This window comes from Sander lucioperca, chromosome 4 (assembly GCF_008315115.2).
Source record: "Sander lucioperca isolate FBNREF2018 chromosome 4, SLUC_FBN_1.2, whole genome shotgun sequence".
Classification (NCBI taxonomy): Eukaryota; Metazoa; Chordata; class Actinopteri; order Perciformes; family Percidae; genus Sander; species Sander lucioperca.
This window is the reverse complement of record NC_050176.1, coordinates 14,365,051-14,381,932: the sequence shown is the minus strand read 5'-3', so window position 1 is coordinate 14,381,932 and position 16,882 is coordinate 14,365,051. Positions and strand designations below refer to the sequence as shown.

General features: G+C 41.2%; 1 protein-coding gene across 2 annotated transcripts in view; it reads right to left on the bottom strand.

The window, feature by feature from the left end:
- sdk1a (sidekick cell adhesion molecule 1a) overlaps positions 1-16,882 on the bottom strand; it is a 261,546-nt gene that overhangs the window by 37,516 nt on the left and 207,148 nt on the right. For both annotated transcript variants that reach the window (XM_031289561.2, XM_031289562.2), the window contains 7 exons: positions 14,056-14,251; positions 13,014-13,112; positions 11,392-11,583; positions 8,182-8,303; positions 7,963-8,075; positions 3,981-4,131; positions 903-1,143 (listed from right to left, as the gene is read on the bottom strand). In XM_031289561.2, the coding sequence (XP_031145421.1) occupies positions 903-1,143; positions 3,981-4,131; positions 7,963-8,075; positions 8,182-8,303; positions 11,392-11,583; positions 13,014-13,112; positions 14,056-14,251 (1,114 nt within the window). The remainder of the gene's footprint in view (positions 1-902; positions 1,144-3,980; positions 4,132-7,962; positions 8,076-8,181; positions 8,304-11,391; positions 11,584-13,013; positions 13,113-14,055; positions 14,252-16,882) is intronic.

Here is a 16,882-nt window from a genome sequence, read left to right as displayed (position 1 = left end):
TTTCCAGTAAGTATAAAACAACAACAGCAGTGAAAACCCTGCTGGTCCTACTATACTACAGCTTTTCTCCATTATTCTGATTTTAGGGACATGAGCCGCAGTTTTGAGAATACATGTAGGTGATACAAACATCAAAACAATCATTCAATAAACAGAATCCCATTGTGTCGACAAAGAAAATGATGTAACCAAATCAGCAAAAAGAAGAAAAAAAAACCTTTTGTGCCACAAATCCAACCTCATTGTGACTGAAGTGATGTCATCAGAGGTCCATGACCTATGTGACATCTTGACCTCTTGTGTTATTGGGACTTAACCTGACATTGCCACGATGAAAAACTATCAAAGGTGAATGTGAAAACAGACGTCCTGGATGGGACTAGAGGCTCTCCTGAACTGCTGCACTTCAATCTGATTGAACATCCCAATGTCCCAATATACAAAGTATAAAGATACGTATTTATTAAAGAGCGGAAGAATAAAAATACTCAATCTTTATGAACCTTTCATTCCAATACTGTGTTCCAACACAATTTACATTTGAATACAGAGCAGTTTGAAGGGCAACACTGATGTAAAGCATGACCAACAGAAATGTCCCCTGTTGGCTCGCCGGTTCACTGTAACAACGCTGAGGTGCTGTTGGATAGATACGCAAGTACACACACACACACACACACACACACACACACACACACACAGCTCATTGCAACTTCTCTCTGAACCAATCTTCGATTTTATCTCAATCTCTCCCTCTCCCCCTCCTTTTCTCTGTCAAACGTCCCCTTACTGACATAGAGGGAGACTGTAGAGGGCAGAGAGAGGTGGCAGGATGAGGGGAGACTCACTCAGGGAGAAACTTGATGACAGGTAACAGGAGTGAATGAGGTCTGTGTCCTTACCAGATTCTGCGGTGAGTGCGGCGACAGTGTTGCTCCATGGTCCAGGTCCTATGGAGTTGTAGGCCTGTATCTGAACCTGGTACTGGGTCCAGGGATTCAGGCTCTCTATTGTGGTCTCATTGGTCCCCGCTGCTCTCTCCACATCCTCGGTCCTGTCCTCCCCCTGGCCGTCGGTCCTCCACACACGCAGCCGGTATCCTACAGTCTCTGGACTGCTGTTGTACTCGGACTCTGGAAGAGGCTGGAGGGTAACAAAGAGTGAGTGGAGAGAGATTACAGGGAGGTGTTTTGCAAATAATTATTCTCGTTCTACATTCTTGTTTTTTTAGTGAGTGATTTAGTTTACTGTCATTATGGCCATGCTTTACAGACATAACCGTGTATATTAACTGCTATATATGGTTATGTTTACAGATAATGTTACCTGCTGCATCCTGGTGAGAACAAGTAGCACAGTTAAAGGGGCACTCCAAATGACCATTGTTAGTTAGGCTATACATGTTTGAAAACATCAAACAAATATAACCTGGGTAAGAATGAGACTAAAAGTAAACTTATGTCTGCTGCTTAGAAGATATCTGCTATTTTCCGGATAATTTCTGAAGCAGATTGTGCACCTTATTGCACACAACAGCTTAATAAATGAGGGCCAGTGTGCTAATCCTGAACTCTGCAAGTATCTTATAATGTGTCAGCACTTGGCCACCCTGTGCCATCACTGCACTTGTGGTGAATTTAATTAATTTTGACTCTGATTGATGGAAGAAGAACTAACCACATAGTAAAAAGGATTATTGAACGAGAAACCAATTTTGGTAAAATTGTGATTAATGAAATTATAATTTTGCTCTATGAAACAATATGACAGTTCCTCATAACCAACATGGAGTGATACCCTCAGTGTATTTACTGCAATACTCTCATTACATTATTTTTACAACTTTAGGTCCTGAGAGGGGAGCCTGAATGCATTTGGGGAAATAAATCATAATACATTACACATACACAATAACAAAGACACACATACAGCACATTCATCATCATAGTGTATGCATCAGATAGATGCACAACTGGGCACACATTCACACATATATGAACAAAACTTGGACAGTGCTCAGACAGATACTATTACACACATACATACTTAAGAACTAAGTACTAGACCCCCAAAAACCCAAGTATTTTTATGATATTAAATTTGCACAACTAAATAAGCAACAATCCCAGTTAAAGTTAAGAAAGAACAAATTTACTATTATTTATTATTAATTTAAAAATGCATCAGGACTGTGTGTGTGGTTTGATCAGATTTGGTTAAAAGTGGCCAGGCAACAAAGTCAAAGAACCTACCAAACTAATTAATAAAATCAACTTTGATTGGTTGATAGAAATATCCAACACCCCCTTTTTTCCCAGGAGAGCCCCGCCGACTTCAAACCAGTGAAAAAGGCAAACACACAAACAAAATAGTGATTTTTTTCATGTAGAATAACCAAAACTGTTCTAACGTTTGTCAGGAAAATTGTGAAATCATCACTCATAGTAACAAGCTGATTGAGAAAATAGTTTTTTTAACAGCCTTTAAACCCTAAAATAAACTGTTAAAGCCACTATGAGTAGAACATTTTGAACTTTGGTGCCCTGCAGTGGCTTCATCAAAAAAGACCCAGAATGTAGTTGGGTCCCGACAACACAAGTGGAATATCAAGTTTAGGGTTCCACAGTGTTATATAAGAAACACACAAACACTCACAAGTGAAAAGGTATTTCGTGGCTCTAAAAAATATGGTTATTTATGTGACATGTCTAACTTTAAAGTACATCCTAAAAACCTTTTACTGTCTTCTCCCCTTTGACATCCCATCTTCTGATCTTTCTCTCTATCGCCCTCTTTTCCCTGTTTTATTCACACTCTGTCATCCTCTTTTACTTGCTTCCACTCTCATTTTCTGTCACCCTCCCTCCTTCTCCTGTCCATACTTTTTCTCTGGGACCTCATCCTCTCTACTCTGCCTATGAACCACCGTGTCTTTATGAATTACTGCCACAACCCCTGATCATTCAGTGCCCTAAAATCACGTTAGTAAGAAGTTCAGTTTGTTCACAGCATATAATTCAACAGAAGATTTTAACCAACATTGTACAGTGGTTGCTCTTTGCTGCGTTGCAGATAAGGAAGTGAGACACCCAGCCATTTTAAATACCCTAATGATTTAGCTCAGCTTAACATTTAGGAGCCATAATACAGAATGTCACATTAGCTTTATTACCCTTAATATGCAGCTTAGAATAATAGTCTTAGCTAAAACCATTGTGATGGTTCCATTACAGCAGAAAACCGAGCATAGCTCTGGCTTGGCGCTAACATGCAGGTAAAATCCCATTAGCATGCTGCACAGGTAGCCCATAGCGTCTCAGTGTCTGTGTCTGATTTGACAGGCTCTTTTTCTCATTCCAACTCTTAAATGGAAAATACCCTGCTCTCCATTTATGTTATAATAGAAGAGGGGATGGGGGAGTAAAAGAGAGAGGGAGGGAAAGAGAGAAGGACGACGAGCAGGAACAACAGCAAAAAAAGAAAAGACAGTAAGGAGAAAATTACATTGCAGTTTGTGCTGAATGGGACAGATTAGCGTTAGCACTGATAACAAGGAGAGCCAGTGATTATATGCTGTCAGCCACTCAACCTGTTCAGTCCTGCTGCTGGTGAGTGCACATGATGTGCATGCACTGATATAAAAATAAGAGCAAATACACAGAGATGCAGAGCAAAGAAACCCAAAGAAAATCCTCATCAGTCAAATTAGCACTATTTGAATGATTGTAAAGGGGCAAATACATAGATAGTTTATTATTTGTCCTCAAGGAGACAATTCTTTTCCACAGTAGGTGCATACATAGCACAAACAAGTAAGACCTACAAAATTATACAAGATTATACAAAGAGACAAAGACATGGAATAAAACTCAACACATGCCACACTGGATTTTTGTAACTTAACAGGAGGTTACTTATAAAGAGAGAGGCTTTACTGTTTTACAGAGTGTGTATCTGTGTGCGTGCATGTGCTTCAGTACCTTCCAGTTGAAGCGCAGGCTGGTCTGTGTGGCAGACAGCAGAGTGAGGTTAGAGGGGTGTGTGTCAGGGGCAGCCTGTAGGGTTTGAATTATCCTGGAGGGGGCGCTCATGGCACTGAAGCCGACAATGTTCACCTGCCGCATCCTGAACCTGGTGAGAACAGAGCGCAGTTAAAGGGACAATCCACTGATTTTACACAACAAGTTTAGTTTATTTGTCATGAGGAGTACAACTAAGCCTGTGAAAACAGCGGGGTAATCTTGACAAATTGTTGACTTCATAACAGAAAGCCTTCGTTACTGTACAATATGGGGTTGAAGCTTTAAAATCAAGTCCCCCCAACTTAAAAAGAAGTACAATGTTAAATGCTGGAGTATCTTTTTTCAACACAACATTACCAAAAAGTAAGAGCCAGTTAAAAACAGACATACAGTTTAAAGTTGGACACAGGGGTTAAGTTTTCAAAGGTGGGCGGCGGGTGTCTAATATTTTCAATTGATTACACAGTGTTACTATAGAAGCAGTGGCAAAAACCTAATCAGTGAAGTCATATAGTATTTATCAGCATATAGTTGTGAGAGATCACCTGATAGACATAGTGTAACACACTCAATCAAAATATCACAGGACGTGTCAGCAAGGCAACCAGACTCCACAGTCTGAAGAAAAAATATTTTGGACTTTTTCTGTATGTTATGTTGTTTGCTTGACAACTAAAACACATTTTTCTAGATGGCAACCTTCAGCTGGAACTCTCCCTTAGAGGATTTCTGAAAAGGCCACAGGTATATTGTTAAGTTGTCTGAGGATGCCAAACATTCAGTCAGAAAAAGATCTAACTATACGGCCCTGGTGACACACACACACACACACACACACACACACACACACACACACACATACAGCCATAAGGGAGCATTTGTTACTTTTGTTACTTCTAAATGCAGCAATGCGACGGTGGGGGTGTGAGTGATAAAATGTGCGAGTCTGCAGAGTGCATGTGAGAAACTACATCTATGAGTTCTGGTCCCTGTATAGGGAGATAGAGAGCATGGTGTAAAGAGGGACTTAAAGCGGGGGATATGAAACACAGACAAGTGCATCACTTCATCTAATGTCCCAATGGTGTCGCCTGTGACAACATAATCCTTATGAGTGTACAATGTCTGCACACACGCACACACGCACACACGCACACACACACACACACACACAGTGCAATCCCAATACAGATGAAGGCAATGACACATAGAGCAAGAGGCAGAAATAGACAGATACATACAGAAGATAGAGAGGGATTGATAAAGAGAGAGAGAGAGAGAGAGAGAGAGAGAGAGAGAGAGAGGAGGAAGTGTTGCTGTGTGACGATAGATCAGGTTTATGAACTGCAGGCTCTCCACGGCCCTTGAGCAGGGATTACTGTGAAGACACTCCTCTCTCCTCCTATTTCCTATCCTTCTTGTCTCTTATCCCTTTGTCTCTTCTCCTCTTTAATGCTCTCTGCTGCCCTTCCCACTTTCTCATCACCTTTCAGGGAAGAACCCTGCCCTCCTCCCTTTACATTACATTACATGTCATTTAGCTGACGCTTTTATCCAAAGCGACTTACAATTAAGTGCTTTCAACTGTGAAGGTTCAAACTCCAGACCACAAGTAGTAAGTGCAAATACAGTAGCTTTAAATAGGCAAAGCTACAAAGAGACAAATGAAAGTGCAGGTTCGAAAGTGCAAGTTCAAGAATTTTTTTTTTTTTTTTTTTTTTATCCGAGGTGTAGTCGGAAGAAATGTGTTTTTAGCCTTCGGCGGAAGATGTGTAGGCTTTCGGCCATCCTGATATCGATGGGGAGCTCGTTCCACCATTTGGGAGCCAGGACAGTGAACAGTCGGGATTTTGTTGAGTGATTAGTTCTCCCTCGCTGTGAGGGAGCAGCCAGCAGTTTGGCTGATGCAGAACGAAGTGGGCGGGTTGGGGTATATGGTTTGACCATGTTCTGGATGTAAGTGGGTGCTGATCCGTTCGTGGCCCTGTACGTAAGTACTAGTGTCTTGAAGCGGATGCGGGCCGCAATTGGTAACCAGTGAAGAGAGCGGAGGAGAGGTGTAGTGTGAGAGAACTTGGGGAAGTTGAAGACAAGTCGAGCCGCTGCATTCTGAATGAGCTGCAGGGGTTGGATGGCACATGCAGGCAGGCCAATCAGGAGGGAGTTGCAGTAGTCTAGACGTGAGATGACTAGAGCCTGAACCAGAACCTGAGCCGCCTTCTGCGTTAGAAGGGGACGTATCCTTCTGATGTTATGCAGCATGTATCTACACGATCGGGTGGTTGCAGCAATGTTAGCAGTGAAGGAGAGTTGGTCGTCAAGTGTTAACCCAGGTTTCTAGCAGTCTTGGTGGGGGACTACTATAGAGTTGTCAATTGTTATAGTCAGGTCTTGGGTAAGAGAGCCCTTCCCTGGAAGGAAAAGGAGCTCAGTCTTGTCGTGGTGGAGTTTCAGATGGTGTGTGGACATCCAAGAAGAGATGTCAGTCAGACAGGCCGAGATACGTGCTGCTACCTGAGTTTCAGACTCAGGAAAGGAGAGAATTAGTTGGGTGTCATCTGCGTAGCTGTGATAAGAAAAGCCGTGCGACTGAATGACAGACCCGAGAGAGTTGGTGTACAGAGAGAAGAGGAGGGGACCCAGGACTGATCCCTGAGGAACCCCAGTTTTAAGTGGGCAAGGTTCTGAGCTAGACCCTCTCCAGGTTACCCGGTAGGTTCGGTCTGCCAGGTAAGATGTGAGTAATGAGAGCGCAGAGCCTGAGACACCCAGATTTCGGAGTGTCGAAATGAGGATCTGGTGGTTCACTGTGTCAAAGGCAGCAGAAAGATCCAGAAGGATGATAATGGAAGAGAGAGAGGTTGTTCTAGCGATGTGAAGCTGCTCAGTGACAGCAAGGAGGGCAGTTTCTGTTGAGTGACCAGCCTTGAAGCCAGACTGGTGGGGATCAAGAAGGTTGTTCTGGTGGAGATAGGTAGAGAGTTGATTATAAATGGCACGCTCAAGAGTTTTAGATAGAAATGGAAGAAGGGAGACGGGTCTATAGTTATTTACATCAGAGGAGTCGAGTGTTGGTTTTTTGAGCAGTGGGGTCACTCTTGCCTCTTTGAGAGCATCGGGGAAACAGCCAGTTGACAAGGAGATGCTAATGAGATGGGTGAGGAAAGGAAGGAGGTCCGGAGCAATGGACTGGAGAAGGTGAGAAGGGATAGGATCCAGGGGGCAGGTGGTTGGGCGGGCAGAGGTAGTCAAAGTAAGAATTTGGTTTGGAGATAAAGGGGTAAAAGAGGAAAGAGTACTGGAAGTGATGGATGGTAAGGTGATTTCAGGAGGTGTGGTTGAGAATGAAGAGCGTATGTCATCTATCTTTTTTACAAAGTAGTTGACAAAGTGGGTTGGTAGGAGGGAGGAGGGAGGAGGTGGACTGGGGGAATCTAGGAGGTTAGAGAAGATGGAAAAAAGTTTTTTGGGGTTCGAGAAAGAGGATTCAATTTTGGTTTGATAAAAAGAGCTTTTGGCTGCAGAAATAGAGGCAGTGAAGGAGGAAAGAAGAGACTGATAGGTAAGCAGATCATCTGGGTGTTTAGATTTCTGCCATTTCCTTTCCGCTGCCCGTATAGTTGATCTTTCAGCACGTACTGAGTCAGATAACCACGGAGCTCTCCTCCCCTCTCCTTCCCTCTAGCTAGTTGCGGGAGGGTAATAAGGATCTGCATGCAGCAGCTGTGAAGGTGCTGACAAACAGAAAAGTCTCAGATGGAACTGTCTCTCTGTGTGATTTATCTAACTTCACCTGAGTCTTGCAATACTGCAGAAACTAGCGGAGAGTGAGATGTGTGTGAGTGAGTTTGTGTGGGTGTATGCGTGCACGTGGTAGGACTTGACTATGTTGGTAGCACTTGACTCAGTGTTGTGTAGGCTATTGATGTTTGCTGCTCACCTGTACTGGGTGAACGGAGTGAGGTCGGGGATCTCCAGCGCGTCTGCATCTGGCTGGTTTTCTTTCTGGTAGACAACTCTCCAGTCCTCGTCCTTTCCATCCAACTTCACTACCTGTTCATGAAGGATATTGTGTGTTACAAAGTAGTTTTCCTCCAGCTGTGTTTGAGAAGTAGCAGGGATCGCAAATGTACACATGCACAAATACGAACACACGCACCTGGCCTTCTACTATCCATCGAGATATGGCGGTCTTGCCATCAGGACCAGGGCGGAACCGAAGTGTTGCTGTCCGAGGGCTGATGTTGGAGATGACTAAATTAGATGGTGCACCAGGAAGTTCTACAGATAGAAAACAGACAGAATACTGCTTTACTTACCCAACGCTACAAATAATTTAACTATCATTAAGCTAGTACTGGTATGTCATTTTTCACCACTGCATTTTATGTATTCTTACAGGTATATAAAACATTTATTGTCCAAAACCCGTGGGATTGTTGCACTCATATTAATGTTATTTGTGATGTTTCAATAGTGAGTTACAAATTCTTTGAAAGTAAACTACCTCTGCTTGCTGGTGCTGCAGCAACAAGGAGGTGCAATGAGCATTTATTTACAAAAACTAGTGCTTTGTTCAAGCAGAAAAGGACTGTAGCATTACAGCATGGCAAATTATTTCAAAGGGACAGATACAAAAAAAATCAATGAAAGACGAATAATGTTTATATAAAGACTTTTCTATGAAAGGATAAAAATATGTATTAAACATAAAACATAAAAGATTGGTCACAGAAAAAAAATGTTAATTTTACTAAAGCACAGGCACTTATACAGCTGTATATCTCTCTCAGTCAGAGCAATTTCATTCATATTTCCAAGATTAACAATACAATTCAATTAAATTTTATTTATAGTATCAAATCATAACAAGAGTTATCTCAAGACACTTTACAGATAGAGTAGGTCTAGACCACACTATATAATTTATTAGGACCCAACAATACAATACAATACAGAGAGATAAATCTGTACACCAGTGGAGGCGAGAGGTGAATTAAACGCACAGTTCACTAAAGTCCATTTAAAGCCTATAAATGTCTGAGCAAGCTCATGAATTATGTTTGACCCATTCTTATTCGCATATTGTTCCATCTCCATGAAAATAATCAGTGACAAGAAATGTGCAATGTGGCTGACCAGCTGTGGCAGCCTGAACGACACAACCACTCTGGAAAGAAAAGAGAAGCTGAAAACAAGTGAGGGCTTGGTTTGGAAAAAGTCCCTATCTAAAATGTTTGGTTCTTTTCAAGCTGCATCTGACTGTCTAAGTCCAATACACCTAAACATACAAATGTCCACACAGAGCGGACGAAATGTAGCTGACAGCGTCTTTATATTTTAAGTCTAACATATATTTGTATCTTGCAGTGTCCTTCCTCCTACAAAGACTATTTGATTCAAATGTAGAAGCACAAACCTTTAAAAAGCTTTTTCGTGAGGATAAGTTGTTCAGGAAAAATAAATTAGACAGTACCTAGCCTCCAAAACTGGCAAATTATATAACAGTATCAATAATTGGAAGAAAGAAGAATTGGAAATCAAGTAAGTCAGCTTACAGTACATAGAACATTCTCTGACAGTAGCATCATTGATGCAGCAAGTTTGTTCCTTGGCATGTGCTGTTAGACACCATTGACTAAATGTTTGAATAGTTGCTTCTGTCACATTCAAGCTGAGAGCTGCCCTGAATTTGGTCAACAACAAGCAACCAGTAGACTATTATTATTTTCTCGTGGTGGTGAGTTTTTCTTTTTTGTCAACCGGGAATAAATCAAAGAGGAATAATAATGTGTTTTGTATGCACACTTCATCCAGAACTAAATATTCCAATAAAAGGTTTACAACTTCACCTTCACCGACAGCTGTTGAATTGACTTGGCATTGGTCAGGCAGGTAGCACATTTGATGACTGCTCTGGAGGCTAAAATCATGTTTGTTTTTTTTTAAATCATCGTCCTAACAAATGAAATACACGACAGCTTGTTTCTGTTAAAGACATTTGCATAATCAAACATCATCACAATCCACTTTGCTCTAGATTGTCTCACTCATCACAAGACTGAGTACTTCAGACTCACTTTTCAACCACTTATATACACTGTGTTTGGTTAATACTTGGTATCGCTGGATGGTGTAAGTGCTCTGGTGTGATCTGCTGTAATCCATCCAATTCTGCTACAGCATCACAAGCATCATATTTGCTGAACACGGCAGAATACAGATCTGTAAATGTGTTAAATCAAACACCGTGTGTTGTAACACATACACAGTACACTGGGACACATCAGACATATTTTGTAGAATATCTCAGGGGGGGTTTATTGTAAAAGGACTTTATAACATGACTGGGTCCAGTTATTAAGGAAACAAGGCAATATTTATTCTGGATACAGCGAGGCACATGTGTGCAACAAAAGACAAATTGTAGCTATCAGCTGCCATTGCTCTGTAAGTGCATGCAGCAAACTTGTAAGGGTTATAATGTGGAAATGTTGATATCAGCTGCCTTGCTCAGATGAATGACAAAATTCTCTCAACTCCATGAATACATGAATAAATAAACAAGACAAGAATCTATGCTCGGTGGATCTCTTTCTCTCTCTCTTCTCATTCTTTAGTTCTTTTTCCTAATCGTCAGCCCTCTGTCTTTCCTTTAGCCTCTTGCTTTCATGAATTAATGAATAACCTCTGTATCTAAGAACTCTCTGTATCCATCGTGCTCTTACTTTTATTCATAAATTAGTAATCAGAAAATGTTAAGACAAAAATTCTGCTGTAGGAGCTGAGTTTTTCTTCCATTCTCCTACACTTCCTCTTAGTCCATTTCTGACAGACTTTGGTCTACTGTTCTTTGGAGATTGCATTTTTCTGTGTTCCCGGTTTTTCCCTCATTATGTTTCTCTATCTGCGCTCCCTTCTTCAGTCCTTTTCTTTGATTGTCTCTTGACCTCTCTATCCCATCTCTGCATTCCCTCCACTTTGCCATTTGCAGTTAATCAGTACTAATAATGATTGCAACTTGGCCTTGGTCCAATCATAAAAACTCATCATGCACACAAGCGTGACGTGCACATGGTATACACACAAATAAACCACACACTAACGCGCTCTCTAAGATGCTGTAAATGACTAACTCTTGTGTGTGACTGTGTGTGTTGGTTGTGTGGGTGATGATTCATGGATGCACAGTAACAGCCTATCAGCCTGAGGAAAGACAATGGCATCGTAAGAGCTCATCAGTCATACTTACTCTGCCACACACACAAACACACACACACACACACACGCGAAAATCCTTTTTTTTTTTTTTAAATCCACTGTCACTGGGTCCTGTTTTTGTGTGTGCATGTGTGTGTATTTATTTTACCTGGTGGGACTCCAGTGGAGATGGTGGAGGATGTGACCACGCCCCGTCCTGCGGCAGTGAGCGCTGCCACCTGTAGGGCGTACACGGTGGTGGAGGTGAGGCCAGTCAGCTGGTACTGCAGGGTGGAGTTGGACAGTGAACGTTCCTCACGACTTGACTCTACGCCAGACACTTCCCACCACAACACGTAGCCTGCGGGGTGTAGAGTACATGCTGGGTTAATAAAGGCGCATATAGAAATGAGCAGACATGTATACACACAAACACACGCACAAGCTTGTACACTTGCACATAATGAGAGGTACAGAGCCAAAAAAGAAGAGAGTGCAGAAGGGTAACTACACTCAAAATCCCTGTCTATCTCTACACATCTTCACAGTCATGCATCACACTCCACCACCTTCAAACGTGTGTGTGTGTGTGTGTGTGTGTGTGTGTGTGTGTGTGTGTGTGTGTGTGTTTGTGTGTTTGTGTGAGTGTGTGTATGTGTTAGGCCACTTGTGTGTAAAGCCCTGGAGAGGGTGAATCGTCCCTCATCTGTCTCCATGCTCACCAGGTGCTGGATGAAAAGCAGGTTGAGGAAAAAAGAGTAAATGTGCAAGGTGACCATGATTGAATAACCATTTTCCCACTCCTCTGAGTGTGTAAGCTGACTGTAGAGCCACTGCAGCCTTGTGCTGTTGTTAGACTTGGATCTTGTTGTGTAGGTGCCTGATGAATGTCGGGCATGGTGTGGCCATGTTAACACACACACACACACACACACACACACACACAATGTGGTGTAGTCGCTTGATTCACAGCAGATTGTCATGTTCACCAGCACCATTGTATAACAGAGCCATGGACGAGCTTAGGCCAAAAATAGGGGTGGGGGGGGCAAGTGCCTTGAGCTCTGTGATCCGCCATACAAACAACACTCTGGGAGTTTGGATGTGTGGGATGAGGGCATGTTGGAGATAATGTGAGAAGACCAGCTGCAGAGAGAAGGGATTAGCTGATGATGAATCAGTTGTACGCAAACACAGTGTCAGAGAAAGGGGGATGTCTGTGGATGCGAGACCGAAAATAAAAGAGTTAGTGGAGAATACTGCAAAAAGTCCCTCACTGCTACTTTTCTTTTTTAAATCTTGAATTAGTCATTCTACACACTGTGTTTGCCCACCTGAGAAAAATCCCTTTTATTTTTTTTAAAGATTCTTTTTTTGGTCCTTTTTAGGCCTTTATTTTCACAGGACAGATGAAGACATGAAAGGGGAGAGAGAGGGGGGAATGACCTGCAGCAAAGGGCCACAGGTCGGAGTCTAACCCGCGACCGCTGCGTCGATGAGTAAACCTCCTCTATATATGTGCGCCCGCTCTACCAACTGAGCTAACCCGGCCACAAAAATCCCTTTTAATTGGAAAACTCTGTGCATATTATGTCTCATCATTGTGTATTTTACTTTCTGGCAAGAACATACTAACTCAACCTAATTTAGCTTCTCCCAGCACAGCTGTTAGTGGGTCTAAAAATAGCGTGGCAAAATGAAAGTTTCTCGATTATGGAGGGAAGATGGAGGTGTTAGAGGAAATCATCAGTGACTGTTTAGAGATTTTATACTTGATGTAAATGCTCTAACCAGTGATGATGCCATTCTTATCTTCAGGCTCCGCCCAGCTGATTCTGAGGGATGTGTCCAAGATTTCAGTGAAGCTCAGGAAACGAACGGGTCCAGGTGCTGAAAAACAATGTACATCAGATAATATTAGTTATTTTATAACTTCTTCAACAGTACGGTTTTTGGAAATCATCCCTCCACACAAGTGCAACTATCTCTTGTCTATGCAGCCTATTACCTACTGCTCTTTAACTTCACACACCACCTCCTAATCACATCTGCATTGACCACCACGCACACACACGCACTCACTCAGGTGCACGCATGCCTGTCGTTTCTCGTTTCATGTATGGCTCTCTAACCACTCTCCCCGCAGAGCGATTAAGCTATTCATCTGAGACATTCAATAACACTCACACACTCACACTCACACTCACACACACACACACACACACACACACACACACACACACACACACAAATAGCTATCATCAAGCAAGAATTACACCCACCGTTAACCCTGCAACACGCCCAGTACCCAATCAATACCAGTCCACGGCTGTGTGGAAGTGTGTGCATGTGTTTGTTGTGTGTGTGTGTACACACATGGCTTCTAATATCCCTTTCCCACTCAATAATTGCTGGTTGGTAATAATTGCTTGTCTGTCTGCCTATAGGCTATTGTGTTTATTTGACGGTGCGACTGTGTGCATGTGTACTTGCAAATGGGAGTGGCAGCTATTATGTTTATCCATGGAACAGTAAACTATAAATAACAATATACCTGAAAACATATCAATTCCCTTTAAAAAGACACAGTGGAGAACAAAATAGGGGGGTGGGGGTGGAATAAGAACTAAAAGATTAAAAAGTAGACAAAAGAAAGTAAGAGTCTGAGAGAAAACATTGTGTACACAGCTGTGTATCACACTGATGGAAACAGCTGGTCTGAACACAGAGCAAGTCAATACACGTCATTATTATTCATAGGAGAGGCTAATAGTGTTTTTTGTGTTCTGTTCTGGCTTTATTCACATTGAAGTGTGTGTGTGTGTGTACTCACTGTCCTCATGTGTCTGCAGCAGGGTGGGCAGGCTGCGGGGGCCGTCTCCAGGTGTTGTGAAGCAGAGAGTGGAGCCAAAGTACCAGGTAAATTTCTTGAGTCCGCTGACTAATCCTGTGTGGCGTGAACTGGGGTAGTCTGGGGTGATGGTTACCACAATATTTTCCTCTGGAGACTGCTCTGGCCAGACTAGCAGCTGTGTGAATTGAAAAAGAAGGTTACTGGTGACATCTAGGTTCCCAATAATGTCTATGGAATCTTCTTTCCTCCAGCAGGTCACCACAACACCTAAAATGTCCATCACAGTTATTTGTTTGTTGTATATTTCTATTATGTTTTGTTTAGTTATTATTTTAATCAATCAGTATTAGTTGCAGGCTACCAAATCCAAATATTGTTATTCAGACTACAGATATGAAACGAAAACTTATTCGTACCACAGTATGGGCTATGGTGAATCTTTTTGTGAATCCGACTGATACCCAGGGGTTTTCTGTCATTAAAGTTTGAAACTGCCAAATGCTATTTACAAATGTGCTAAAATGGCAAAACAATATTCACATGTCATTCCCTAAAAAAGTTATCTGCATTCCAAACATTTATTTACTTGTGAATGTAGCACTTAACATAAATTCCTGCCTGCAGGCTATTAGCAGTCATAACAGCATCTGAGGACAAACACTAAGTTTGATTATCAGTCTAATGAAAAGTTAATTTTCTCTATTGTGATACTTGATTTATATTCAGAACCACAGCAGTTTGGTTTGTGTTATTGCTTTATACACAAAAACAAACAGTGCAAAAGCATACACTTACATATTCATAATGAGAGATAAGCCTTGGGCAACACTGTGATATGGTACCTTATTTATACTGTAGTTTCTAGTTAAACAATAACTGGCTAAGATGTGAAGTTAGCGCCACGTTTTCATCAGAATTAAGCAGTGCGAAGGGTTAGTGGTGAGTAAATGCAAAAATCCACAATACTGTTTACACACAAGCTGCATATACTTATAAAATTCAAAATAATGGCATATTGTTGGTGAGACATCTACATATATTGATTATCACTGCAGTGCCGTTGGGGTACAAAGCAAATCTTTTATCTATATCTGTATTTGATAACACCAGTGTTGGGAGTAACGCGTTACAAAAGTAACGCAATTACAGTAATGTATTCCTTTTTGGTGTAACGCAGTAATATAATGCATTACTAATTAAATTTCGGTAATATTATACTTGTTACAATCTCAGTAACGCGAGTTACAACGCATTTTAACGCAACATTTAGAGGTGCATTGTTTTTTTTAAGAATTCACCAACACCGCGACACATTTCTTCACAGGAAAAAAAAAAAGCTGTATTATTTTCCTGTCGCTGTATTCGATGGTTGAGATGACTGCAGAGACAAATACATTTGCGAGATGGATATTATTTTCAGGAGTTATTACGCTGCGTTGAAGTGAGCTGTCCTGTTTCTGTTCCCGTGGTCAGATCAGAGACGGTACGGACAGCATGTATGTCCCAACAGGTGACGGTACATCAGTGGCTGACAGATATAAACATGTTGGGAATTAATGTTGAGGCTTGCTACACGTAAATATCATTGCATTTTATCAGCCGTAGAGAGTAACTATGCCTGTAGTGGAATGGCTTCGAATGACGACCAAAAGCGCTTGTCTTTTACTGTGACCATTTACTGTTCAATATGTTGCAGTTTTACAAACAAGAAAGTGAACAACTTGAGCCTGAAGGACATGTTGCATCTCAGTAAGCTAGCAAGAGTAGGCTACACAACAGACAACTTCCGTGTAGCCTACTTCAAAATAAAAGCACTTCCTGTGACGGTTCGCAGTAAAACTAAATTACTGTTAAATAAGGTTGTGTAGGCTACCTTTTCACAAATCAGCTGTAAATCAAGTACTGTAAATAATGTTAATAGTGAGTTTTAATCACACTATAATTGAACATTTCCTTTAGAGTGTTTTAACCTAAACAACATGAATTTCTTATTGAAGTGCTATAAACAAACATTTTACAACAATGCCATACTTTTAATTGAGTATTTTCATTTTCTCTTACTTGCCTATTATATGTTTTACTTATCTATTTTGTATAGCTTTAGTTACTTTGCATATTTATATTAATTATACAAAATATGAATAATCTATGATGTATTAAAGTGGATAAAGACGAGACTTTATTGATCCGGTGGTGAAATTCACAAGCTAGCTGCCAAATCAAACTCCCCTGTTAGTTTGGTGAAAGTAACTCAAAAGTAATGCAAAAGTAGTGTAACGCATTACAATTCAGAGACAGTAATATTGTAATGTAACTAATTACTCTCAAATGACAGTAACTAGTAATCTATAATGTATTACATTTTGGAAGTAACTTGCCCAACACTGGATAACACCAAAAACTCTGACCTGTATGCACATTACCGTCTTCAGACACAAGCACTAAGAATAATAATTTGTGTGCATCGAAGACATTCCTCTCAGCCTCTATTTCTTCAAATAGGTGTCCTCAGTCTTTATCAAGTGAACCATCTCCAGATTGGTTTATTCCTTCGTAGTTCCTTGAAAAGAACCCTACCCCCTTCTTTTCATGACACATTTGCATACAATCATCAATTTCATACTTATTCCACACTTAGCCCTTGTCTCCTTAGACCTCCTCTTTACCGTACTTTCCAATCTCAGTTTAGTATACTCTACTGACGGTCCAAAATTTGGAATTTCTCTGCCTTTACATTTTTTGAATTTGTCTTGAATTTGTTTAAAAGAGGCCTAGAATTACTTCTTCTAACCAACTAATATTTGCC